Source organism: Anopheles gambiae, chromosome 2 (genome assembly GCF_943734735.2).
Source record: "Anopheles gambiae chromosome 2, idAnoGambNW_F1_1, whole genome shotgun sequence".
In the NCBI taxonomy this organism is placed as follows: domain Eukaryota; kingdom Metazoa; phylum Arthropoda; class Insecta; order Diptera; family Culicidae; genus Anopheles; species Anopheles gambiae.
Window position 1 is genome coordinate 117,085,329 of NC_064601.1, and position 25,484 is coordinate 117,110,812.

Genomic DNA, 25,484 nt, shown 5'->3' on the forward strand with positions numbered 1-25,484 from the left:
CCCACTTGCACAGTAGACGACGGACCACTCTTCTATCATTTTTCGCACACACACTGCTCCAACAAGGGACGCCAACGAGCAGCGGAATCAAACGAAATTTACAGCACTAAAACACTAACTAATGCTTTATAAACTCTTAAATTAGTGATTCACAATCATTTTATCACTGAACCACACATTAATTTCGCGACACCGCGGCGCGACACCAGAAGGTACGACACAAACGACCGCACACGACCGAACGAAGCGACTGAATGACACACTGACGCCTGCAATCACAGCAAGCCCCTTTTGGGCAGGTGTGAAAACGAGAGGTCAAATGTCGTTGCAGGCTCTTCTGGTCTGTCTGCGGTTGCTTCGATCGTGCCGATGTTTCGATTGGTCGATCAGAGCAAATTAACACACAGCCAAAGTTTTGTTTGTGTGAGAAGTAATACTATTTATTCAACCAGATCCTTCACATATGTACAACACCACCTGTATGATAGTTTTCAACGCGATGAACGAAACGATGAACATAATGTGTGTGATAAGATGTGTATGTGGTTTGTTTTTTCTATAGCAAGATGCTACTCGCAAGGATCTAGTCTCGGCAAAAAAAAACGGTATCGGTACCTCTATTCCAATATAAATAGATATAGATAGCCTTATGAATGGTGTGCATTTTTGTCCTTACAATCACACACAGACGCATGTTGCCTCTTCTTCTGCCTTACAATGAATAATTAAAAAAACACACGCTCAAATATGTCAGGACATCGACATCGACGTTAACAAAATGATCTCTTGTTCGATGCTCTGCGATCGCCTACCCATTCTATCTTCCCTTCATTATGCGCTAAACAAATGAACTCGCAACCAACACTTACATTCCTAACATCATCCTCACTACTCGCTCGCCGCGCGACGGTTAAAATACGGAATAAAAACGTCAAACCCAATAAAACGAACTTCAACTAACATTCAAATCTCGCGGATGTAGCAGAGCAGCTTCCATCCTTCTTCTCTTCCCCTTCTTACTTCCTTTAAACACTTCTATTGCTAACACAAACACGCACACACACAAATATGCAGTAACATGGACACATAATAGAAAACGACAATCATTCGCACATGTTAAAAAATAAAACCGCAAAGGACATTCCCCATCCTTTGCACACACAAAAAAACGACAGATCTAACACGAATCCTCATCTCCCTCGTCTTCCTCTCCCTCTGCTTCGTCTTCCTGCTCCTCCCCCTCATCCTCCTCCCCTTCCTCTTCTTCCTCCTCCTCTTCGCCATCCTCCTCCGGTTGCTCCCCTTTAGATATAACGAATCCTCCTGCTCCCGGCCCCACACTCCCATAGCATCATAATTTCCCGGCCGGCCCATCCGCACTCGACACCTGGCTGTGGTAGTGCAGTGCCTCCTGGTACGCCTTGTTGACCGCCTTCCGTTCGGTCGGTTTCCGCGACTCGATCAGCTTGCTCTGGTCCAGCTCCTTATCCACACCGAGCAGTTCCAGCTTGCCGACCGGCAACCACTGCCATGTACGCTTCACATCGAAGAACAGCACCAGAAACACGGGCTCGTCGTAGTTGCTGCGCAGGGCCAACACATCGGCCGGCGGGGCCGGCAGTGGGACGCCGTTGTGCACGAACCCTTTCGGAATGTTCGGGTCAATAATGAGGGCCGGATACCACGGATAGCCCCGGCACTTGGCCCACACCAGCTTGAGCGGTTCTAGGGCGGGCTTTTCCGGGAACGATTCCACCTCCGGTTCGCTGTTGGTGGACATTTCCGAGTCACAGTACGAATCGTCATTGCTGGAGCTAAAGCGAGACCATAAGAAAGCAAACAAACGAAATTAATGGCCATCGTTCAAACCCTTCGCCGCAGGCTGATGTCCTTCTTCCTCCTACCCAAACTCAGATTCCGTTCCGCTGCCACTAAATCCGCTGCAGCTGCTGCAGGTACTACCCGTAAGGCTGAGATTACTCTCCGAGTCACTAATTTCACGATCCTGCTGCCCACGGTACACCCGGAAACTGTCCGGGATGGCTTCCAGCGATTTCCGCTCGATCGGTTTCCCGTCCAGCGCCGAAGCGGATGTTGCCTCCAGGAACGACTCAATGCCTTTCCCGCTTTTGCCGATCCGCTTGCCACGGTTAATCTTCTTGGCCGTCTTCTGGAGCAGTTCCGTCGTTGTCATTGGTGTTACCGTAGAGCCACTCGGTCCACCAGCCCCCCCAGTGCCACCGGACGCTCCGACGCTTGCTCCTTCCTGCTTCAAAGACGCTTCCGGTTTCTTCAAGGCCGCTTGTGCTTTGCGTGTGAACAGTACAGCCGTTCTGGAGTGGAGCGGGGAGAATGTGTTAATATGCGAAAGAAACCAAACCTTATCGAATGCAACACTTACCTTCGATTAACACCCGACGGTGATGGGCTGTTCTGGAGCACCTTCAGTGGACTCGCTTCCGGCGTGATTTGGTGATGTTTCTGTGCCAGTGCAAGACTGCTCCCGGCGAGACCACCTAGCCCGCTTGAGGTGGGTTCTGCGTGCATGGAGTGGGACAACTTTTTCGGCGAAAACGAAGATGAAGCTGTTCCACCAAGCGAGGAGGAGCTTGCTCCCACCAGATCCGACGATATTCGACGATCGTTTAGCTAAGGAAAGGTAGAAAATGCTATCAATAATCCTTTCATATTTCCGCACCAACCGCACCGCATTACTTACCAAACCACGTTCCGGATCTTTGCTAATCGCTCGCTTTACTCGCGCAATCTCGTTGCGTATCTGCTTGATGCGTTTGGAGCGCGTCAACGCATGCCGGATTCCGTTCGCTTTGCTCAGCAGCGTCTGCAGCTTGCCGATGTGCTCCGCGTTCGCCGACTGGCCCGTAATCTTGGTCAGCTCATTCTCAATGTCCATCGCAATGTTGTCCTCGCTGGAGCTACCGATCGCTCTACCGGACAGCGCGCTGGAAGCGATCGGTTCAACGGGCGCTGGCTCCTGAAACTGGCCCGACCGTTCCAGCTCCTTGCGCACCGTGCGGAACACAATTGCACCGGCATCGCGCATCCGCACACCGGCGCGATAAAACATCGTGTCCTTGTTGTTGTACGCCAAACAGTTGCGGATCATCAGCTGGAAGTCTTGCTCCAGATCTTCGATGCGGATGTACGCACCCCGCTTAAGCTTCTGGCGCATCGTGCCCAGATCCATCGGGTGCTTCACGATGTCGGTGTAATCGGGCACCTCCTCCGTGTCGACCGGTTCGCGGAAGATTTCCTTATCGTCCTTCACCTCCAGCTGGTCCAAGATTCGATGCAGAACGCTCTCGATCGGGTTGAGCTGTGCCATCACGAGCTGCTCGGTCGTTTTGATCAGAATGAGCTTAATCTTTTCCCGCTTGCGCACCAGCTCGCAGAGTAGACGGGATCGCTCCAGATCCTGCCGAAGGCACTGCCAGTACTTGAGCTGCTGATAGAGTTCCTGCGCGTCCGGTGAACCGTCGGTACGATCGCGACACCCGGGCATGCCCGTTCCCTGCGCTTGGCCCTGCGACTGTAGCCGACGCAGCAGCGGCACTCCATTCCGGTACTGTCGCTTCAACGTCCAGTACGCGATGAGGCGTTGAATGAATTGCTGCTTTTTCGGAATGTTTACCAGCGACGATATCTCCTCGATGCGGTTCTGCGGGATGGTAGGGATCAGGATCACCGGCGCACTGGTACGCTTCAGCGCCAGCAGCTTGCGTGCCTTTTTCATCTTCTCGCGCGTTACCTCTCGCGCATCCGTCGGCGGTCCACCGTCGGGCGAGTTGCCCGGTGTCGTCTGCAGCGCGTTCAGTGGGGTGTGCGCATCGCAGTAGGCCGTTTTCTGCACCACAACCGGGTTGCTGTCCGTGCCCTTCACCGTATCCATGCGCATGCACAATCCCGCCTGCTGCGCGCAGGTCACGTGGAACGCGGCATAGCAATATGTTTTGTTGCACTGAATGCACGCGCCGATGCCTTTCTGCTTGCAGATGTAGCAAGTCAAGCGCCACCGGGCCGCCGGGATGGTTTCAATCGAATCGATCGGTTCCAGGAACACGGTATTGGCGAATCGAACCTCCGGTATCCACAGCGCACACACTACGTGGGCCCACTGGTTGTGGTCGGTCTGCTTGAAGGCACCGCCAGTGTTCGGGCACAGCACACAATCCACCGGACGGCTCGGACTCTGCAAACACCGACGGCAGAGCCACTGGCCCTCCGGGATGTATGGCACACCGTAGCAATCCTGATGCACGGCCAAGTTACACATATCGCAGAACAGAATCACGTTCGTGTTTTGGCACTCCCCGTCCATGCAGATGCAGCACACGGCATCATCGTCCACGACGGCGCCGTTCTGGCCGTTAGCCGCCGCCTGGAAGAAGGACTCCTTCTCCAACCGATCCATCAGCAGCTCGAGCGAATCCACCGACACTGGGCCAACGTTCTGTGCCGCACGCCGTTCATTGATAATACTGAGCCAGGTCGTGTCCTCCTCGTCCACGTCGTACTCTACCTCGCCGTCCAGCTCTTCACTCGACTTCTCAATGAAGCGGATGTACGCGTTCGGCCGGGCGGGGGCATCACAGATTGTGTAGTCTTCGATTTCCTTGAACTTGCCCTCCGGCAACTGCACCTCCGGCTCTTCCGGTGGTGCCACGGCAAACGCTTCAAAGTCGGACACCGTCTTGCACTTGCTCTCGTACTCCTCGAGCGACATCACGGGCAGTGCGTCCAGCACCGGGATCTTCACCGTCTTGCCATTGCAGTCGAGCCGCACCAAGTGTTCACTCTCCAGATACGTAATGCCTTCCTTCGGTGGACTGCAGGCGATTTGGTTTTTGGGCGTAACGCCCACCTTCAGCTTGCGACCCTTCTGCTTGATCGGGGTCGACACCGAGGCAGGCACGGCCGGGGACGGGTTGTCGTGGTCATAGTTGTTCAGGTGGTACTGCAGCCCGATCACCGATTTGTACGTCTTGTCGCACATGGGACATTTGAAGGGGCCACCGTCCTTCTTGAGCGTTTTGATGTAATCGTTCACCTCGAAGTCGATCCCCATGGTCGTCGTCGATGAGGGTCGTTGTTGTTGCTGTTGATGATGCTGCTGCTGCTGCTACCAGTGATGCACTGCTGCTGGCAGGGGTTTCACACCTGTTGGTTGGTGCGTTGCTGTGTTGCCACCCTTTCAAAGAGGACGGTCGTTTGTTCACCTATTTTGAAAGTGGAATTTTAATGCGTTTTTTCGACGTAACCAGGCCTTTTCGTCACGGCGAGCTTTCCCTTTCGTTCCCTTTCTTCTTGGCTTCTGTTCGTGCTGTTGAAGCGCCTTTCTTTTTGTTTACAGCAATTCCCGAGTTGACAGCGCCTGTCAAGCTGTCAAGATTGAACCGGTTCGTTGTCAAAAGCCAACCGGTTCGTGTTTAATTTAACCGTTTCAAATCGAAACTAAAATTCTTGTTTTGAGTGTACTGACCACTTTTTGTACAGTATTGGTGGTTTAAATGATGTTTTTTTTTTATTGGATGGTTTGTATCCAATCATTAATTGATATCATAAAAGTACAATTCCTTAATGTAAATATTTCATGGAACTTCGACACGATATCCAATTGTCAACTGTCAATGTCAGCTGTTCCCGTGCCGGCTCTGTTTTGCTCCGATTGCTTATTTACGTTTTCTCTGCGCGATAACAACACACTTTTTTGTCGTGATTTCAGTAAAAAGTACTTAATTTTATGATGCAACGAAACGACCAATTGCAGCAGCAGCAGCAGCTGGATGACGGGCAGCGAAATGCATTGGTAAGCAAAATGTTACATAAAAAAGATAAACCCCCTCCCCAGAGCTCGATGCAATGTGCAATGTTGTGAAACTTTGTTTTCCCTTCTAGAACTACCAATTTTCCCAGGAAGAGTTGCGTGTGCTGCGGGAATGTAACCGCGAATCCTTCTTCCAACGATCGCTCCCACTGGGAACGCTTATGGGGTTCGGCGCATGGTACGCGGTGCACAATAAATACCTGAAGGCGAGCGTTCGTTTCGGTCCCGCTCCGAAGGTGTTGGTCGGTGTTACGCTCGGGTACTTCATCGGGAAAATAAGCTACCAGGGCAAATGTGCCGAAAAGATTATGCAGCTGCCCAACTCGCGGTTGGCGGACATGATGCGCCAACGTCGTCAAGGTACCACGGGAATGGCGGACAAATTGTAAGTTTCGGTATTGCGTACGCGAAATGACCATGCAAACTGCAACCAGACTGACGATCAATCTCCCATTGCAGCCTTCCTGATCAGGGGTTCGGTGCATCGAGCATGCTGACGCCGTTTGAATCTACACCGGCACGTGAACGGCATGCCGATGAATCATTCCTCAGCAACGGTTCGTTGAACCTGTACTACGATGGTCCACAATACTCGGGCCTGGATGATAGTGGCCGTCCAACGGTAGACTGTGAGTAGAAGAAAAACCAACAGCTCGTTAAAGATTTAAATACCGACTTCTTAACACAATGTTAATTACCTTTCTATTCCAGCTACCACCAACTTTGAGGAAGATCTTCAGCTGCCACTCGCTCCAAAGGCATCCAAAAGCTACGAGGAACTACGGCGACAGAACCGGGAAGAGTATCTGAAACGACAGCAGCAACCTTACCGGCCAGCGACAGTCCTCGAGGACAGTCCTCCGATTCGACGCGAGTCGATGGATCGCCGGGGTAGTATGACACCGGAGGAACAGCCGTCGTTGCCGCCGGGCCCACCGTCGGTGAAGAACAAGTACGGTGATGCTTGGTCGCAGTAGGCACCCTCGTCAAAGCGTCCCTTTCATTACTCTTTCATGCTTAAATTAGTACAGATAGAAAGTTTCCTAAATACACACACACATTACAAATACACGTACAAGTATGTTAACTAAAACAAAGTGCCGAACATTTTATTTGCTTTCTTCCATAAGCTCTCGCGGACTGGTATTAGATTGGAAGTAACATTTCATTGCCGCGAAGCAGCAGGGAGTGATGGGTCTTAGTAAGGTGATGTATTATTCTCTCTCGTTAATCAGACTGATTCGCATTGATCCGCCTCATTTGTTTCCTCCGATGAGGGATACCTCGTACAAGTATGCACCGAGTAGTTTGGTCTAAATGTAAAAAATAAAGCGTAAGAACATTTCCACCCTAAATCCAATCCTTTCAAACACTTACCCCTTCGATGTAGTTGCGGACATCGATCTTCTCGTTCTGCGAATGTGCTCCATCGTCCGAGGCACCCATCGGAAGCAGCAGCACATTCTTGCCGGTCGTCTGCTGGAGCGTTAGCGTGACCGGGATCGAACCGCCCTCGCGCGTCATATCCGGATCGACGTTGTACACGTGCTTGGTAGCGGTACGGGCCGCCTGGTAGTGGGGATGGTTCGGATCCTCCGTCCACGGTTTGCCCCCGTGCGCCATACGCACCGCGAACTGGTTCGGTGAGCCACGCTCAGCCCACTTGGCCGTCAGATACTCGCTCACGTACCGTTCCGTCAGCTCGGGCGTTTGATTTGGCACAATGCGGATCGAAAACTTGCCAATCACCTTCTTCGGAATGACCGTCTTCTGTCCCGGTTCGTAAAATGCACCCTCAACACCGTGGATGGACAGGCTGGGCTGACGCCACCGGTGCATCAGGATCTTCGTTTTGTCCTCCTTGTGCATCAGCTTGCGCGCCCCGAGCTCGGCCCGGTAGCTGCCCACGTCGAAGTGGATCGCATCGTAGATGGCCTGCTCGTTCGGCAGCAGCGGGGCCACCTCCTGGTAGATCTTCGGGATCAGAATGCGGCCCTCGCTGTCGGCGAGCGTGCCGAGCAGGTACACCAGATCGTTCATCGCTTCGTACACGGTCCCGCCGAACACGCCGCTGTGAAGATCCTTGTGTGCGCAGCTGACCTCGACTTCGAAGTAGCAAATGCCACGTAGCCCGTACGTAATGCACGGCTTGTCCGTGCCGAGCCAGTAGTTGTCGGAAATGCACACGTAGTCCACGTCGGAGAGGAAATCCTTCTGGCGAGCGTACAGCAGATCATCGAGCCCTTCGCTGCCGGACTCTTCCATGCCCTCGAACACGAACTTAAGGTTCACCGGCAGCGGTTCCCCGATCGCCTGGAAGCCCTCGATTGCGTGTAGCCATCCCAGCACCGGTCCCTTGTCGTCGCTGGACCCACGTCCGAACAGTTTGCCGTCCTTCTCCGTCAGCACGAACGGTTCCGTTGCCCACCCATCCTCCAGAATAGCGGGCTGCACATCGAGATGTCCGTACAGGCATACGGTCTTCTTCGCCGGGTCCTGGAAAAGCGAACGATCGAACACATGCGAGGTGTAAATCATCATCGATCATTCGATTACGGTAAGTCTTAAAAGAGGTGGAGTATGCTGATAAGATACGATTTTCTATAGGATACTTCAGTCCAATTGCTCAGAGATAATCGTTGCGTTGGAAACGTACATTGAAAGAATCAATCAACTGTCCACGGGGAGTCCATTTATTGCCTACTTAGTTCGTAAGCGAACAATGCAACAAATTGGTTGCTGTGTTGTAGTTGTTTTGGTTACAACATTCGGCGCTTCCACTGAAGCTGAAGTGGCCTGGGTGCTCGATACGACTCTCTTATGTGCTTCCCCCTGTCGTTAACCGCTATTTTTGACTACATTTTGGTTAGTTTATCGCAACACAAAACCCCAAAACCCCACTTGATGATAATGAGTCTTTCCCCCTGGTCAACCCCATTCCTACACCCCTTCCACAACTCGCGCGGTGTGTGATGTCTCGGAATGTCTTATCAATGAAGCACAGCTCACTTCCAGCCAAGAGTGATTCCCATTGAAACGCGACACTCGGCGGCGCGTGTGTGTGTATGGCATGCATGTTAACACCCATAAACTGCTCGTCGTTTGCAATAAAGCACGGTTTGATGCTGACGCATAGCAAAATATAGCAACGCTTCCCTTTCTTCCCTTTCGCGGCGTTACCCTACGTATTGCAAATTGCAATCGTTGCATTTGCTAGGCGTAGTAAAAAAGGGGGCAATATAGATAGGGTGCGTCATACACACTCACACACGCAGCACCCACCCGTTACGTTGCACTTCTGTGCTAAAGGTCAGGTGCAGTTTATAGTAAACATACGTGCCGAGCCTTCTCCCATTCGCCGCATCAATGGAGCAAGCTTCTTTGGCTCGTTGGGGGGCACACACAGCCTAAACAAAGTCTCAAACAGAGTCTTGCACCACAATGCACACCAGACACAAGAGAGTTCATTGACTTTTAATGCGTTTTGCACATCTGTCAGAGAAATGGCGATCTTAGGCCGCATTGAGCACACACAGACACACACGCACATCATGGCACACTTACCGTTCCCAGCACGCCGAGGATGACCTTCGGTAGATCGAGTTCACGGCCATCGGACAGCTTCTGTTTGCCGACGTCGGCCAGCTCCACCGTTGCGCCGAGCTTCCGCAGCCGCTCCGCGACCCACTCCACCATGCGGAAGATTTCCGGGCGAGATTCGGGCCAGGCGGACACCGACTTTATCGCCACCGCTTCCCTCAGCGCATCGATGTACTTGCTCTTGTTGGCATCGATGTGGCTGGAAAGAAAGAAAAAACAAGGCGACAATGGGGCAATGATGAATTGCAACAACAGAAGCACTACTGGATGAACTTACCTGAACAGCTTGGTCAGCACAGCGGGAAGATCTGCTTTGGACATATTGATTGAGGCAGAGACGAAGAGGCACACACACTCGCAATTGAAGATCACACGATTGGACACTGGAGCCAACCTAGCAGCCCAACGGTCAAACCTTTTCTGGCGCTCGGAACCCGAACTACGCGAGCTGCGATCGTTCGTTGAAAGAAAGTGCAATCTCTCCCTCTCTCTCTCCCTGCTTCGTGGCCCTTCTGCCCTTGTCCGTCCTGATATCGCACACCAACAGATGACGATTCCGGCATCCGTTTACATGCGCAAGCTCCAGTACTTAAGGTATCGCTGGTGGCTCGCCCCAGCTCTTCAAATAGTGCTATCGCTACGGATGAATGAAGTTTAATCGGAGGGGATTTTGCTTCAGCTTTAAATGTATTCTCCAACAGAGAGATGTATGTATTTAAGATAATCACTAACCTGTACTCTGATGAATGCACTTCTCGCGCCATTCTCCTCTCTGTCGTGGGGCGTTCATCTCCGTTTGAAGACCGTTGTAAATTTAACACTGTTTGCAGTTTGATAAACGGACATTGTCCTTCTCCTGTGGTAACAAGTAGGCTGTGCCAAAAACGATGAATAATTTCGGACTGTAAAAACACAAAGCGGCGCACTTGGTGCACAAACAGACACACACACTCTTTCTCTGTTATTGTGGATTTTGCATAACGTGGCAATGAATGTTTCGTCGTTCAGGTTTTAGTTTATTTTGTTTTTGCTTCCGTAACGGTTATTGTAGTGTTGTCATTTCCCATTCGCTTCGAACGGCATTCTCTCCCGTCCGCACCACCGTTCAATATATTTTACAATATATAATGTTTTGCTGCAATTGTCGTAATTAACGTGCACGTGTCCTGTGTCCCGCGTCCAGAGCGTTCGTGTTGTCGTTGTGAGTTGTTGTTGTTAGATTATTCCGCGTCTTATTCGAGCAATCGCTGCTTCCAGTACTTTCTTCTTCCACATCCCAACGCTCCTATACTTGTTCTCTTGATACTCGTTCCTTTTCACATGCCCTACAACTCCTTACCGTACACACTCAGCAACATTTTAACCGTTCTCTAACAACGTCTCCTCTAATTAAAGGTTCGTGTGTGTGTGTGTGTGCTTCAAATGCTTTGGAATTTTGGGGGATAAATGGATATATAAGATTTATGAATTTTGTATGTATATAGATATATTCTTTTGCATCTTCTACTCTTTGTCTTCATCATCATCATACATCATCTCGTCCTACGGTCGCTCGTACAGTACAATAACTATCTGCACAGTGGTGTGGCATATGCAGGAGAGGAGGGCATGCACGTTGTACCCTTAAATACACACACTCACGCAACATAACTTGCGCAATTAATTGCTACACTTTTAAGGAGTTTTTGTCCGTCTGAAAGCTCCAGTCCTACGGGATGTGACACCGGATTATAATAATGAACTGTTCCGTCACTGTCTCCGCGTGGTGCACCGTCCCCCTGTGTGTGTGTGTGCACGTTCTGCTCCGTTTTTCTTAGTATCGTAATATGCATAACGGGTTTCACACTCGAAATTGAAGTAGTATTTGCAAAAATCGAATTAGTAACACTTAATAAATGAGGAGGAAACACGTTCCCATAAGATCAGCTCTAAATGGTATAGCTGGCGCATACATACATGTATATATATCTACACACCACTAAATCGTTCAATTTTAATATGTTATCGCGAATAATCGAAATCGCCGTTTTGAACCAGAAAATACAGTCGCTAATTTATGGAGTCTTCCAAATGAGTTGCGATAACGTTAATGCTGTGTGTGATTGTGGCTCTCTGTTAGTGTGTGTGTGTGTGTGTGTGACTGTTATGTTTCAGCATCTCCGTTTTTGCCTGTTTGACGACTTGAGCGCGTGTTACCGAAATGGATGGGATTTAGTAGTATGTAGAGCATACGGATACTAGCGGCAACACACAGCAAGATAAAAGTATTATTGTTAGCTTCTTAAATTGTTTTGATTTTGTTCTTCCTCTTCTACTGCTGCTTTTGCGCCACTCTCTTGTCTCCTTTTTCTCTGAGGCATCCAGTGGGAAGTAGCCTCACTAGGATAAATACACGTACACACACGCACACATACATATATGCACACAGAAAAGGGGGCTTCTACTAACTGTTGTTATTTGCCATTACTTAAACGTATAAATATACCCTAAAAAGATACTTTTGTTTCTTCGCTCCTCTGCTGCCCTTTGCGTATGTACGGGTGCCTTCCACCAACCACCGTGTTTTGTTTGCAGGCAGGCAGGGAGGAGATGCTCGCGGTCCTGGTTCTAGCGACGATTATTAATACAGTTGCTTATTATTGTGACAGCATATTGTTATAGGGAGTGTTTGATTTCGGGTTCGGGTGCTATTCGCTGCACAAATAAGAGGGATGCGGGATAAATGGAGGGGCGCGGCGCCGCTGGGCATGACTCAACTTGTGCCTTATCGCGCCCTTATCCCTTGCGTCCATGTAACCGGGTTCCCTCCCTTCGAACCGTATCGTGTTATTGATGGCGACGATTAATACGCTCACTTCATACCTAAAAATGGGTAACAACGGAGCATTATTACATTGGTAGACGACGGCAGGATGGTTTTAGTTACAAACAATACAAATAAACACTACTAAACAAACACTATATTCGAAGGAGTTCGATCTTACGCACACACACACACTCACATGCATAAAAGGCGCTGCAAATTCTAGCTATTCATTACATCTACTTACATCACCACGAAAAGGGTAATCGGATCGGATTTTTCGCTTTATTTTTCCATCCCAGTAGAATGGAACGTTTTCTACAGTTTCTTCAAAGCTAAAGATACGGCAACAACACAAACAAAAACAAAGGCAACATCAATGTGGAAGAATTGTAGCCGTTGCACTTGGTGCGTTGTTGATGTTTGCGCAGGTGATTTGAACTAAACTGGGATACTGGGACAACTTCAAAATTGGAGCAAATCTCCTGGGCAGAAATAAATATAACAGAACAAAAGAAAAGTCCTTAGTTTGGAGTAAAACGAAACATGAAATGAAAAGTAATGCAACGTGCTTCATAAGCCTAAAACACATAGTTTATATGATCGGTTCGTGCATAGTATTTGTATGACTTAATCATATCCAAGCACAAAACAAATTATTGTGACAATTTTGGCGATGTATGCACCAAGATGCTTTGCAACACAAACAAACAAAGAGGATAATGAGAGGATCACATACATGCACATGCATTACAACACGCTATGGCCTAATACCTACGCAACACAGTGCCAAAACTACGTAGAGGAAAAAAGATGATCGGTTTACCATATTCTTATTGTTTTTTGTTTGTTTTTGTTTTGCTTTTTTGTATGTAACGTTTTTGTAATAGCAGAAGCTGGTTATCGAATTCCAAATCGAGATGCATTTTAGTGGCCTAGTTCCCGATCATGAACAGCATGGAATGTGAAGGAAATAAGACAAATAGATAGGCATTAATATTGAACAACTGTACAGCACACAGCACACATATTTCATGTTCTTCTTCTCACTGACCCTCCCCCCCTTTTTCACACAAGACACAGCAACAACAGGCGTAATGAGATGATGAGCGGTATTTAATAACAATATACAAGCACACTAATAGACACCAACATCCATCAAATGCGAGGCGAGGCGTTGTAACGCGTGTATGGTTCAATTAGTATGTGTTTGTGGGATGATTTCGGTGCATTGGATCGTTGGGGGGCCATATATAGTGCGGAGCGGAAGCGTCCCTTTTTGCTTACCTGGCGTGTAGATCGGTTGATTGCCCGTGTTCAGCCCCGTGCTCTCGGTGGCGGCGCCAGTGAACGGATTCGTCGGATTGGACGACGGCGGTGGCATGGCGTACACGGGCATACCAGCTCCCTGTGCCTGTCCCGCCTGTGGCTGTGACGTCACCGGGCCACCACTGCCTCCTCCATTATCGTCCAGATCTTGCAAATCCTCCTACAAAGAAACACGAATCAGTCAAATCGCAGTTAGTAACGCAATAGTCGACCGCGTTTTTCAGTTGTTTTCCCTTTAAAACTATAAAGCATTTGGTAGTGTAGCACACGCAGCACGTACAAAGCAAATTAGCTATGCGCAGGTGGAGGGGAGTGCCCCATGTGCCCTTCGCCAACTACTACAACCTAATTCACCAACGTTACCGCAAGCTGTAGCTGTAAACCCGTAGTGTTTTTAGTTAATAAGTGCGTTTTCGTTTGCGTTTGTTAGGGACACGCTTCGATCCTACAGTAAGCCACACATACACGCACACATCTATGCACAAAACCATCGCCCAAAAACACTCTACTTAACTTAGATATCTTGCATTCAATTGCACCATCTCCAAGAGACCCAGCGAAGATTGTTTTTTCGGGACAAACTTACAATACTCTAACACTACACCCTCCCCCCACAACCCCTGTTAATACGCACATTCCAACCGTCGTACAGTGTTGTTAAACCACGAACCAGATGTCGATATTAGTGGATGGGTGTGGAACATTCTAGAAAGGACATACTCCAAAGCGGAGCACAAACTAGCGCTACATACATATCTACTGATGCTAAATACAGACCAAAGAGACATACGGGGGGAAAGACTGAACACTCCACTCCACTGATGGGATGACTGCTGCTGTTTCCATGCTCCAAACATTCCAACCAATACACATCGTACAATGATTCGGACCAATTCAAAAATAAGTTCACTTTCATTTATTGTTTAACGCAGGATGTCTAACTAGGTGCAGAACTGAACCGACCGTGAGCGGTCTGTCTTCTGGTCGAATTCTATCTTCTATATGATGGTAAAATACGCACAACCATGCCTTTTTGGACAAGCCACAACAACACATTCATTCCGATTAATTCTTCCCGTTATGCAAATACAAACAACTATGCTGCTTTTGTTCACAATAAAAAATGCTATCCTTTTCCATCTCCAACACACACAATCGTTCTACTATTGTTATAGGACGCCCCCCTTTTCCTCTCGGTTCCGTACAAATTTCCCATGCCTCAATTGAAAATAAATACATATTTCTACGAAATTGTTTCCAACTAAATCAGGGAAGGAAAAGAAAAAGAGAGAGAGAAAATCAAAAGGTAAGTAAATGGTGGGCGTAATGATGCAGGTTAAACGGATACCGAAATTAATGAAAGTTTGAATGAATGTATGAAGGATGAGCAAATACTACAACGTCAAAATGGGATGAGAAGAGGTAAATGTTAAAAAAGGAGAGAAAAACTAAATAAAGTGAAACGAATGTTAAAACTGTTAAAACCAAAAAAGGGAACAACTTTAATCGTGCAGTAAATGTGAATGAGGGAGGATGGATGAGGGAGAGAGTAAATGGAGTTTACATAAAAAAGTACAAACGATAAACCGAATACATACTCTTCGCGTTGGCTGTTCTGTGACGGCCGTTCCTTCCCGCGCGTTGCTACTACTTGCGGCACCATCTCTCTGATGAATGTAGAAAAAAAAAACATGTAGAAAAAAAACAGGTGATAGAGACAGAGTGTGTGAATGCGGCAACGTCGGGTGCGGTGGTGTGGAGAGTGGTGTTTGGGCGTGTGTGTGTGTGAGTGTGTCCCTGACAGAGGGCTCCAAAGGGTTGTCCTTTGTTGGTAACAAAAGGCGAGAACGCGGAGGAGGATACGCAGCAGTACTAATAATCAGATCCTGCTGAAGGCCACACAATCGACTGACGATGATAACAAAGTGCGCACGTGGGCACACGATCTGATGGAACAGTAGAGCAGTAGTAGTAGTAGAGTTAATTGGACCATCGATTGGACGTGTGGGATAAATCGGTGAAGGATAATGCTCATTAAGGAGGCGCACACACACACGAACACGAACACGAACACAAACCTTCCGGAATGTGTCGCTCGCAGAGGGGCGGTGGCAAGGGAATTAAACTGAAGTAATATTCCGAGAAATAGTTACTCCATCACACAGCACAATCGCGGGGGGGGGGGGGTCTGTGTGCACAATCGAAAGAAAAATATGCTTTCCATCCGGTATATCGTTTTGGGTCGTCGGAAATGTCTTCTCCACATGAGTATGTCTCGTAAAGAATGAGATAGTGAGTGCAGTGCAATACGTAATAACAATATCAAAAACTCAAATACACAAACAAGCCAAACTAAATCTAGCTAACCAAAACAACAAAAAAATGGTTTTTCGAAGTGATGATTTTGAATTTTTGGTGAAGATGATGTGTTAAACAAAAAAACGAAAAAGATTTATAGCCAGATGATTTGTTTTCAGAATTTGACTTAGCGAACAGGCGTACAACACAGCAGCGCACATTACATCCAATCACATGTCCCAAACATTTGTTTACCTAAACAATAAAACGATAAGGCACACGACTCTCTCTCACACAGACACACACACTGTTTTCCAGCTCTTTACGTGCCGCGGAATGAATGTTTTAAGGCTTCATCGGCCTTGTTTTCTAAGCTCCGCGATGAGCTTATTGGTGGGACAATTGTACACCATACGCGGAACACATCCTACATTCTAATAGCGAACCCCCGAGAAAGGTAGAAAGCTCCCCTTTAGCAGAGTTTTAAGGATAATAATGCTCTATCACACACGAACACACGCACAAGAGAAGCAGTGAGCAGTGAATTTGCTTTCTAAGGGATGCATTCACAGAAGGTGGTGGTAGTAAACACAGCATTAGGACTGCGTTTTTCAGCATTAGGAAAACCCCAGCTCTTCTACGGAGGAGGCTCGAGCCAAACTTTCAATGCTGGTGCTGATGGAGGTGTGCCCGCTGTTCCAGCTTTACTTACGTGTAGATGATGATAGTCTCCCGCATTCTCCGGCGGTACCGGTTTGTATTTGCCAAAGCAGAAGTTACAGCAGCAGCAACAGCAGCAGCAACAATAACATCCGGTGATGATACCACAAATCATAAACAGTGCCTGTAATGGGGTTTTTTTAGGGAGGAAAATACAGTTGATGACATTCGAATTCGTACTAAGGGGCGCGGTGGGGCGAATACTACCTTGCACGTGGGCGACGTGACGACAAAGTAAGCGTTGACGTTCTCTTCGCCAAACTGTTCCGCGATGTACAGTCCGAGCGAACCATAGTTGTCGTAGATGTTTCGCTTCGTCAAATCACTCAGAATGGAATGAGCACGATTTACTTCTTTGAACTAAAAACAAACCAAAAATGCAACGCAATGGGTTAGAAAGGAGACGCAACGCTCGGAACGCCTGTCGGAAAGTGAACCTTATCTGCCGCATCGGGATTGTTGGGGTTCTTGTCCGGGTGATACTTGAGGGCCAGTTTTCGGTACGTCTTCTTAATCTCGTCCGCCGTTGCCGTCTTCTGTAGGCCCAGTGTCTGGTAGAGGGTGTCCCCGGATGTACTGCAAGCATTAAAAAAACACAGGTCATTAGTACAGTTTCATTTTGGGAAGTATTGATTGTGTTGACGGCCGTTCGTGTTTTTTTTTTCCTTCTCTACAACGATGATCCCGTGATTAATACCGCGTCACGCTCCAAGCCAAGGGTTCCACATTTTAATGTTTACATCACGCTGTGAGTTTAGCGATTTCTTCTTATCAATTGTTAACTGATTAGGCACCCTTGGAAGATGGAGGAAGTATAAGTAATCCAACATGCAACTTCATATGACTCCTGAGAGCGTTTTCTTTAACAATTCAAGCAACTCAATATTTAATCATACTTTACATTTTTCATCAATCAACCCCTTTCGCTTTACATTCGGAAAAGTCAAATCATTCACAGCGAAAGGATACGATATCAATGTCCCCTTGATGTCTCTCTTCCTTTCGCCTGTGTGCCTGGGTGACGAGAGGAGAGCAAACAGTAATGGCATACGTCGAGGGCATAGCAAAGAAGGATAGCAGAACAATCGTAATAACGGCTGCCAAAAGGTCTGCTGCCCCAAGCATCAGCAGCAGCAGCTGCTTCGTTTGGCTCAGGCGCGCGCGCCTGTATGTATGCGTGCACTCTCTCCTCCTTGCTCCTTTGTGTGTACACATATATCCTTGAACGAAACGTCCAAGCAGGCATCGCGTTTTTCGCTCATTATGCTGCACATATGATTTAGCATGCCATCCTCTTTCGTAGGCCCATTCCGATACACTCGCTTCTTCAGCGTTCCGAGGACCACTTTGACGAATCATCCCCAGCGCCCAGGATGTTTGGCGAGTGGTTTTGCAATTACAAACTGGAAACATCGTTCCATCTGGTAAAGCAGCAGCAGCACCAGCCCCACTGCGCCCCACTGAACTCGAGCGAGGGAAAAATCGATATTTCTCAGTATTTAATTTCACGCCACGAAACACTTGGGGGACGTACGGACGGGGAGTTTTTTCCTTTGTAATCCCCCCCCCCCCCAACTCCGTTTCCGCCCGTCTGATAGCGTTGGATGGAAGGCGGAAAGGTGGAACATTATTATTACTCACGCAGCAGCAGCATTACTACACGACTCTCCCTCCCCGATTCCGCCATAAAACAATAATGCAAGTGGCCCGTGTTTCACGTTTTGGCGAGCTCGCGCGATAAATCAATTGAAAAACGACACCTTTTCTTCGAGCTTCGGTACTATTGACGAACAGTTTTCGGAAGCAGGGGGTTGGAGATGTACCAGCCTGAAATGAAAGAAAGACACTTACGATAGTTTCCTTTTATCCATTGTGATAAGGTGTCTTTTGAGGGCCTGGCGCAAACAACTGTCGGAAGTGCTCGTCCGGGATGTTTTTTTTTTCTTCTTCTGCTACGGTCTTCCTTCCGGTTTACTTCTGCTCCACTGGTCCACTTGCGGGTATAGAGCCCGTTATCGATGGGAATGTTCTCTTTCTTGGACTTTGGTTTAAAATTGCTCACACCCCAACTTTTCACTTCGTTTCACACTGTGTTGTCTCCGGCTACAGGGAAGGGCAAGGTGCGTGGTCGGTGTAATATGAGAGGCTCCGGAAAATATGGACCCTTGATTGATTACGGGCAGACGACGGCACGAACACACACACACACACTGGCTGGGCGGAAGATTGGGGGGTAGCTTAATCCGAGCCCGTTCTCGGTTTTGTTTCCCTTCAATTAACAACTTTACACCACCAGAGCGCGTATGATTTCACCGCAAAATTGACGAACGCACACACAGCTTCACGTACACAGGCTAATATGGAAGAGCAAAGCTACAACACGATTAAAACGGGACACACGCACGCACCCGCGGATCCGCGTACTTTGCGGAAAACTTTTCGATATTTCGCTGCAAACGAAATCGTGCGCCTCCGTCCCTTCCAACCTCGGGTTTGAGCTGCTACGAGAAAAATTAACTAAAATTTTGCAGCTCTTGCGCGGCAGGCCAAACCCCGAATGTGAGTCGCCTCGCCTCGTTCGTGTTTTTCTTTCGACCCTTGCTCCGGTGTACCATTTCACGGCACTTTTCCAAGCAACAGTTCTGCAGAATGGTATACGGTAAACGGCCGGACAGGACTGCAGTGGGTAATATAAACGCAAAATGACGGGCGCGTTCCGTACCGAAGCGGCGTTGTTTGTACGGTTTACACACGCCGCAAAGCATTGGAGTAAGTTTTTCGCTGCTTTCTGAACAGCATTTATTTCGCTGCTTTCTGAACAGCATTTTATTTCGCTTTTAACAGCCCCAAATCAATATTTTTTTGGTATTTTACATCACCCGCACTGATGGTGACAAATTACAATAAAAGATAAATTATTGAAAAATTATGACCCATTGCTGCTCGTGCAATCCCACAGTACACTGCACCGATCGAAGCTGGCCATTTGACAACCGCCAAAATCACACTGTCACTTTCTGCTGTCAGATCAGGTAATCGTGAAAAATCGTCTCCAAGTGTTGGTACGGCAAAATAACACACTTTTCACGCACTCGCTAACTGGAAAACTACCTTCGACAGAAATCCAGCCAAGATGTTCGCCCGCGCCGCTAACGTTACCCGCACCGGAATGACCAATCTGGTCCGGTACTCCCATTCGCACGGTGGAATCCCTGGCGAGGTAAGCACCCCGTTCACCATCCTCCCCATCGCATGAGGCTGCTACGACGAAGCAGCAAAATGAGGAGCACCTTGTGCCTCTGACACCAGCGCACATTACATAATGGAGAATGTTTGGCTAAAATTTGCACAGCCAGCAATTGTGCAAACATGTTTTCTGGTGTAAATCATGTTGTACGCATTACTGATGCTATCCACCACCTTTTTCCACTATTCTCCCTCCCGCAGAACCTGCCGTTCAGCCTCACCAACCGGTACAAGCTGACTGCGATGTTCATCGTGTTCTTCGGTTCCGGACTGGGCGCTCCCTTCTTCATCCTCAGACATCAGCTGTTGAAGAAGTAAGAAGCTAACGTTCCCCCTGGCCCCTCCTGGGAAGCGAATGGGGCCCGCACAATCTGGCCCAGCTTCATCTGTTAGTGTGCTTGAACCGAGTGTATGTTAATATTATCCCCGCAAAGGATGAAGTAACGCAATAAAATTATCATCCAAATCTGGTGCGCTACGCAAAACTCCTGCGTTCGGTAGTACTGTGTGTCTGTGAGCGTGTATGTGGTTGGTTTGGAACTTATCACTTTGTTCCCACGTAGTTTCCGAACCCTATGACGACGACCAAAGCCGTGGAAATACTGCCAAATGTAGCCCGGGGGAATGGAAATGCGCGGCCACTCGATGACATAAGAGACGGCGCCGACGCGAGGGAAACCAATAAATTATCAATCAAAGATAAATCCGTACAAATTGAGCTACATCAGTTTTCATTTTAGCTTATCGTTGTGCAAATGTCGGCAACCTTTTTCGGGGGTGGTGACACCACAACCAACCATCGTCACAAGGGTGCTTAGTGGTGACCCTCACCCTGATCGAACTCGGCGGGGTAGCAATTTCCCTTGTAGGGGAATTTTCCAGGAAAACGGACTACTGCGTGGTAGTCAAGGGGAGTTGCAAGTAAGCTGGATTAGCACGCTGTGAAGCTTAGTTGAAGTAGGAAAAAATGTAGGTATAAATTTCGACCACAGTACCTAAACTGACTATTATTTGAATATCACATTTAAAATGAAAAACTGCATTGGAAATCGATAAGCGCGGATTTTTATAAATCAGAAAGGTCAGTTTTATGTTAGCACAAATTCCAATGCACCCAACAATATGCAATCCCAAACCCTCTTCCCCATTCCCATGACACCAACCCCGGCCAAAGCTACTATGTTTAAGCGAAAACGGTTTGTTTTCGCGCTCCAGGCCCCCAAAAAAGGAAAACCTTCCATGTAGCGGTTATTTATTTTCCACGCCATTCCACTACATTGACACACACACGCGTTGGGCGGGAGTGGATTAGACAGCGTGTAAGCTGCCTCGCGGCGGTTATTACCATTTTCAGCTTCAGCAGAACCGACCCTTTCCACGCGAAACACGATTGGAGGATAAGGAGGGTACATTTTTGCAAACAAATTCTGCTGTCGTCAAACGTTCTGTGAAAAGGCAAACCCGGCAAAACATTCACCGTGCGTCGGGGAAGGCAACAAACGGTGAGAGTGAGTAACAGCAAACGATCCTTGATGCACGCTGTGTGTGCTAGGACGATGATGGTCATACACACACACACTCGCACGAATGAACGCACAAATCGAGTATCCTTGTGCTCTAGGGAAATCAACAGCGCTCAACGGACGAGCGGCCACTGGCAGTCAGTCCGTCGTTTAGTGAGTCGCCTTCGCGCCAACCGGTGGGTGGTCGGCCTGTTTGGTATGCCCCGAGGACGGCAAACGGTATAAATGCTCACCGTTCGTTGCGCCACGGGTTCAGTCGATGTTTGGCGCGTGTACACGGCGCGTCGGTGGGGCATTGGCATCGCGATGGCGCGTAACAACGGACAAAAGTGCACCTCAAACGTGGTCCTGTACTTGTTGCCGATTTTAACCGTTCTACCATCCGTTGTCACCCAGTCACGCCTGGAAAATGGTACGTAGGTACACGGAGGGTGTTTTAATTAGTGCCGCCTAGTTTTACGATGGGCCATATAATCATCATTTCGGGTTGTACGGGTGCAGGTTGTGATAAGGCCGAAATTAACCGCCTCTGTCCCTGTTGGTGGGTGTGAGAGAGAATTTCGTGTTCCGTGTGACGGCCGTGTATTAATTGCAGGATTATGTGTGCTTTCCGTTTTTATTCTGCCTCAATCCTAACGGCCACCCACATGGGGACGCCTGGTGTCTTTCTCTCTCCCTCACTGTGTTTTGAAGCAACGGATGCGAAAGCGTGGTTTGAGCGCATGAACGCGGAATTACACGCACTCAACCGTGAGGCCGCCCAGTACGGATGGGATTTAAGGTGCAGTAGTAATGCTTGGATGGATGGCAGCGCTAGTTCCGACTCGGTACCACAAGCTGATGGATTGCTTTCCCTCTTACCGGCAGCACACAGCATCAATCCCGTGTGGAGTTCACGCTCGAGAGCTTGGTTCAATTAGCTCAGCGGAAGTCCGCCTGGCTGCAGGAAGCGTGCGACGAGGGCGCCCTCTACCGCCAGCAGGGATGGCCGTACGATCGCGCCTACTACTTGCTGTGCCGTGGACCACGCAATACCCCCGAGGAGCTAAGGTACGTAAGGATGGGGCCGTGACTGACCGTACACATTTCGACCACATTTTCGACCACATTTCCTCTTTTACAGCGAAATGGCGCAGCTGTTTTCGTACATTCAGCGCATCTACACCGAGTCGGAAGTGTGTATTCCAGCGAACTGTGGACAACGTGGAAGACCTTCTGCAACCGTTCTGTGGGCCAATACGTTCGTCCAATATCCGGGTCTTAGTGTGGGACATTTGGATCTATCCTTCGTCGCTCCAGAGTCGTCGCAGGAACTCATTTCCGCCATGGCGCCAACGAAGTTACCCAAACAACTGGAATGCTTCTCCGGTGAGCCCGATCTGGAGCGTTTGATGCTATCAGACGGAATGCATCGTGTGTGTTCGGGTCGACTTCCTGCCGAAACTGTGCTTCGATGGGCCTGGGAATCGTGGCGTATGGCTGTGGGGCCTCCGATGCGACAACCGTACGGACGGTTGATCGAGCTCATGAATGCTGGGTGTATGCGCGGTGCGAACCATCGCGATGTCGGGGAATGTTGGCGCGAGGAGCTAGAGATTCCCGAGCTACGGCTTCAGGTCGATCGTCTCTGGCACGAGGTGAAACCATTCTACGAGAAGCTACACGCCGTCGTACGTCACTTTGTGCGTGAAAAGCATCCGGCCGAGGCGGCCTCCATCGATGCTGATGGTCTCATTCCGGCCCATCTGCTCGGGGGTATGTGGAGTCACAGCTGGACGCAGTACGGACGTGACATTATCCCCCATCCGGTCGATCTTGATGCAGCGTTCGGCAAAGCGAACTGGACGTCGATGGATCTTGTACGGCGGGCGGAAGATTTGTACGCCTCGCTCGGGCTAGCGCGCATGACGGACGAATTCTGGAAGCACAGCCTCATCGGCAAGGGTGTCGATGGTGGCAAGTGTCACGGAACGGCAGCCAACATGTACGCCGACGGTGCGTCCGACTACCGCATGATCGTGTGTCCACGATCGGAGGCAGCAGCGCAAGACTTTTACGTCACCGTGCACGAGATGGGCCACATCGTGTACTACATGGAAGCGGCCAAACAGCCGACCATCTTCAGCGATGGTACGACGGCCGCTTTTCAGGAAGCGCTCGGTGATGCCATCTACTTAGGGGCCATAACGCCGCAACATCTCGTCCGTCTCGGTTTGCTCGACTCCAAACACATGGCACCGGAGAAGGAGCTGGCGTTTGGTGGTGCAGATGCCACGCTAAACTCATTCGACTATGCATTCCTGCTGCGCATGGCGCTGGGGAAACTGCCAACCATTCCCTTCGAGTATCTGATGGACCAGTACCGGTGGGACATTTTCGATGGCAGCGTCGACTACGGCCAGGATGCGAACAGTTACTTCTGGTTTCTGCTCGAACGACAGCAAGGCATTCGTCCACCGTCGTCCGTCGCTGCGCGGGTGCCACTGTTCGATCCGGCCGCTGTTTACCACCTCTCCGACAATACACCCTTTGTGCGCTACTTTCTGGCCAGCTTTTTAAGCTACCAGCTGTATGAGGGACTCTGTCGGAGTGCCCTCTTCGGCACGGTCACTAATCCGGCTAACGAAATTCCAATGCCACTACACCGCTGTGACCTGTACGGTTCGAAGAAAGCGGGCAAGCTGCTACGGAAGGCGCTAGCCCTCGGGTCCTCCGTACATTGGACCGATGTGCTGGAGAAGCTAACCGGCGAGGTGGACATATCGGCCAAAAGTTTGCTCCGGTACTATCAACCTTTGAGCGAGTTTTTGGACCGATTCATCGCCCGCCATCGGCTCACTGTGGGCTGGGAACACTAAACAAAGGCAACAAAGCTACAATCGAACACGCAGCAAATCATATCGCGCACAGGTTGGAACTGGGTTGACAAATGGGAACCGTTATTTATTATTCTTGTTCTTTTTCCGCCGCTTTTGGTTTAAATCCTCCCCTGTTTTGTACGTGAGTGCGTATAAGTAGGTAGCTTACACCTTGTTTTAAGTTGGTTAACAAAATAGTTGTTCAATTACGTTTCGTTTTATCTCATTTTTTAAACCTTTTCTCCTAAACGCTCCTGTGATTGATGCGAGTGCGCGCCCGCTTACAAGCAGCTGTGCTGTGGCTTTTTCCAAGGGCTAATGGTAAAATTCGCTTGTATTTCCTTTATTTCCTTCCAGGCATTTTGGTATTGCAGCAATTAGCAAAATTAAACTGTTTTAACGAGGAGGGGTTAAATGACCCGTCAGTAGCGCGGAACAAATTCAACAACAACGTCGAATTTGGAGATTTCTAGTGCTGTGGTTTTCCACACACACACAGTGTCTTGTCGCTTGCACACACTAATAAACATCGGCTAAACGGTGGTCTACAAACTAAGCAGTAACAATCAATCGGTGAAAGGTGGAAACAGTAAAAGCTTATCGCAGAGCAGACACAGAAGGAGCACGAGGGAATGCGCGAGAGAGAAGTTGGATTGAGGATTGACTGTGCGCAGAATGGAGCATAACTATAGGCGCAAAATGTTTTACATTACTGGAATTTTCTTAATTATACTCTTTTAACGTTATCGAATGTATTCCTTCCTTATTGCTTCGAGCAGTGGTCAGCATTTTTTGCCCTTCAGTACAATATTTAACGCTTAGATAACGGAAACATCTTGTTTGCAATTTAGTAAAAATAAGTCCATACATTAGTCAATCCTAATTCCTGGGCCGTCCTACAGATCAACAAAAAGCATTAAGCGTACTTTCGTCAATTTTACTTTGTCTTTCTTTTAAAAAGCGAAACCAACCAGAATAACAGTCGAGCAAAGAAACCGATTTAAACTAGGTATATTTGAACCTGTCCAGTATGAAAAGTACCCAAAAGTTTTACAAAAACAAACCCAAATGAAATAAATGTAAAAATAAACTTTTTTCAAGCAAATATAACATAAAGAAGAAACATTTAAAATCATATAGAAACAGAAAAATAAAGATAAATAATAAGAATACACTTACCAAACACGAACCAAAGCACACGGGAGCAGCACATAGATGAAGCAGCAGCATGGGCGTTCAAAACTAAAACGAAAAACAACTTA

The 25,484-nt window shown here is 48.6% G+C and overlaps 6 protein-coding genes across 15 annotated transcripts; 3 read left to right on the forward strand and 3 right to left on the reverse strand.

Moving 5' to 3' along the window:
- Positions 1 to 413: 413 nt before the first annotated feature.
- Positions 414 to 5,475, reverse strand: LOC4576217 (bromodomain-containing protein homolog). The gene is made up of 4 exons (XM_061646081.1): positions 2,720 to 5,475; positions 2,402 to 2,649; positions 1,905 to 2,333; positions 414 to 1,814 (listed from the first exon to the last, which is right to left on the reverse strand). Exons 1-4 carry the CDS (start codon positions 5,084 to 5,086, stop codon positions 1,352 to 1,354), a joined length of 3,507 nt encoding a protein of 1,168 aa, XP_061502065.1. The 5' UTR covers positions 5,087 to 5,475; the 3' UTR covers positions 414 to 1,351.
- A 162-nt stretch (positions 5,476 to 5,637) lies between these two features.
- On the forward strand, positions 5,638 to 6,942 carry LOC1269610 (OCIA domain-containing protein 1). The gene is made up of 4 exons (XM_308253.5): positions 5,638 to 5,827; positions 5,917 to 6,230; positions 6,305 to 6,474; positions 6,557 to 6,942. The coding sequence occupies exons 1-4, from the start codon at positions 5,762 to 5,764 to the stop codon at positions 6,820 to 6,822; spliced, it is 816 nt and encodes a 271-aa protein (XP_308253.5). The 5' UTR covers positions 5,638 to 5,761; the 3' UTR covers positions 6,823 to 6,942.
- On the reverse strand, positions 6,925 to 10,079 carry LOC1269609 (cytosolic non-specific dipeptidase). The gene is made up of 4 exons (XM_308252.5): positions 9,723 to 10,079; positions 9,410 to 9,644; positions 7,223 to 8,341; positions 6,925 to 7,158 (listed from the first exon to the last, which is right to left on the reverse strand). Exons 1-4 carry the CDS (start codon positions 9,764 to 9,766, stop codon positions 7,102 to 7,104), a joined length of 1,455 nt encoding a protein of 484 aa, XP_308252.5. The 5' UTR covers positions 9,767 to 10,079; the 3' UTR covers positions 6,925 to 7,101.
- Positions 10,080 to 10,406: 327 nt separating this feature from the next.
- On the reverse strand, positions 10,407 to 19,270 carry LOC1269608 (dnaJ homolog subfamily C member 5 homolog). Of its 9 annotated transcripts, XR_009764985.1 has the most exons (8): positions 18,447 to 19,270; positions 17,033 to 17,171; positions 16,803 to 16,955; positions 16,588 to 16,719; positions 15,176 to 15,244; positions 13,536 to 13,737; positions 13,075 to 13,183; positions 10,407 to 12,307 (listed from the first exon to the last, which is right to left on the reverse strand). XR_009764985.1 is itself a non-coding variant. In XM_061646085.1 (7 exons), exons 1-7 carry the CDS (start codon positions 18,464 to 18,466, stop codon positions 12,297 to 12,299), a joined length of 726 nt encoding a protein of 241 aa, XP_061502069.1. In that variant the 5' UTR covers positions 18,467 to 19,269; the 3' UTR covers positions 10,407 to 12,296. The 9 variants fall into 9 exon arrangements, 7 of the variants coding, with proteins under 7 accessions (XP_061502069.1, XP_061502066.1, XP_061502072.1 ...); XR_009764986.1 differs by lacking the exon at positions 15,176 to 15,244 and having other exon boundaries at positions 18,447 to 19,255; XM_061646085.1 differs by lacking the exon at positions 13,075 to 13,183 and having other exon boundaries at positions 18,447 to 19,269.
- A 246-nt stretch (positions 19,271 to 19,516) lies between these two features.
- Positions 19,517 to 20,326, forward strand: LOC3290402 (cytochrome c oxidase subunit 7C, mitochondrial). Of its 2 annotated transcripts, none has more exons than XM_001687827.2 (3): positions 19,517 to 19,627; positions 19,716 to 19,815; positions 20,043 to 20,326. In XM_001687827.2, exons 1-3 carry the CDS (start codon positions 19,524 to 19,526, stop codon positions 20,157 to 20,159), a joined length of 321 nt encoding a protein of 106 aa, XP_001687879.2. In that variant the 5' UTR covers positions 19,517 to 19,523; the 3' UTR covers positions 20,160 to 20,326. The 2 variants fall into 2 exon arrangements, with proteins under 2 accessions (XP_001687879.2, XP_001687878.1); XM_001687826.2 differs by having other exon boundaries at positions 19,546 to 19,657.
- Positions 20,327 to 21,400: 1,074 nt separating this feature from the next.
- LOC1269607 (angiotensin-converting enzyme) lies at positions 21,401 to 24,524 on the forward strand. Its single transcript, XM_308250.5, has 4 exons — positions 21,401 to 21,776; positions 22,058 to 22,145; positions 22,232 to 22,414; positions 22,488 to 24,524. Exons 1-4 carry the CDS (start codon positions 21,590 to 21,592, stop codon positions 24,220 to 24,222), a joined length of 2,193 nt encoding a protein of 730 aa, XP_308250.5. The 5' UTR covers positions 21,401 to 21,589; the 3' UTR covers positions 24,223 to 24,524.
- Positions 24,525 to 25,484: the final 960 nt, after the last annotated feature.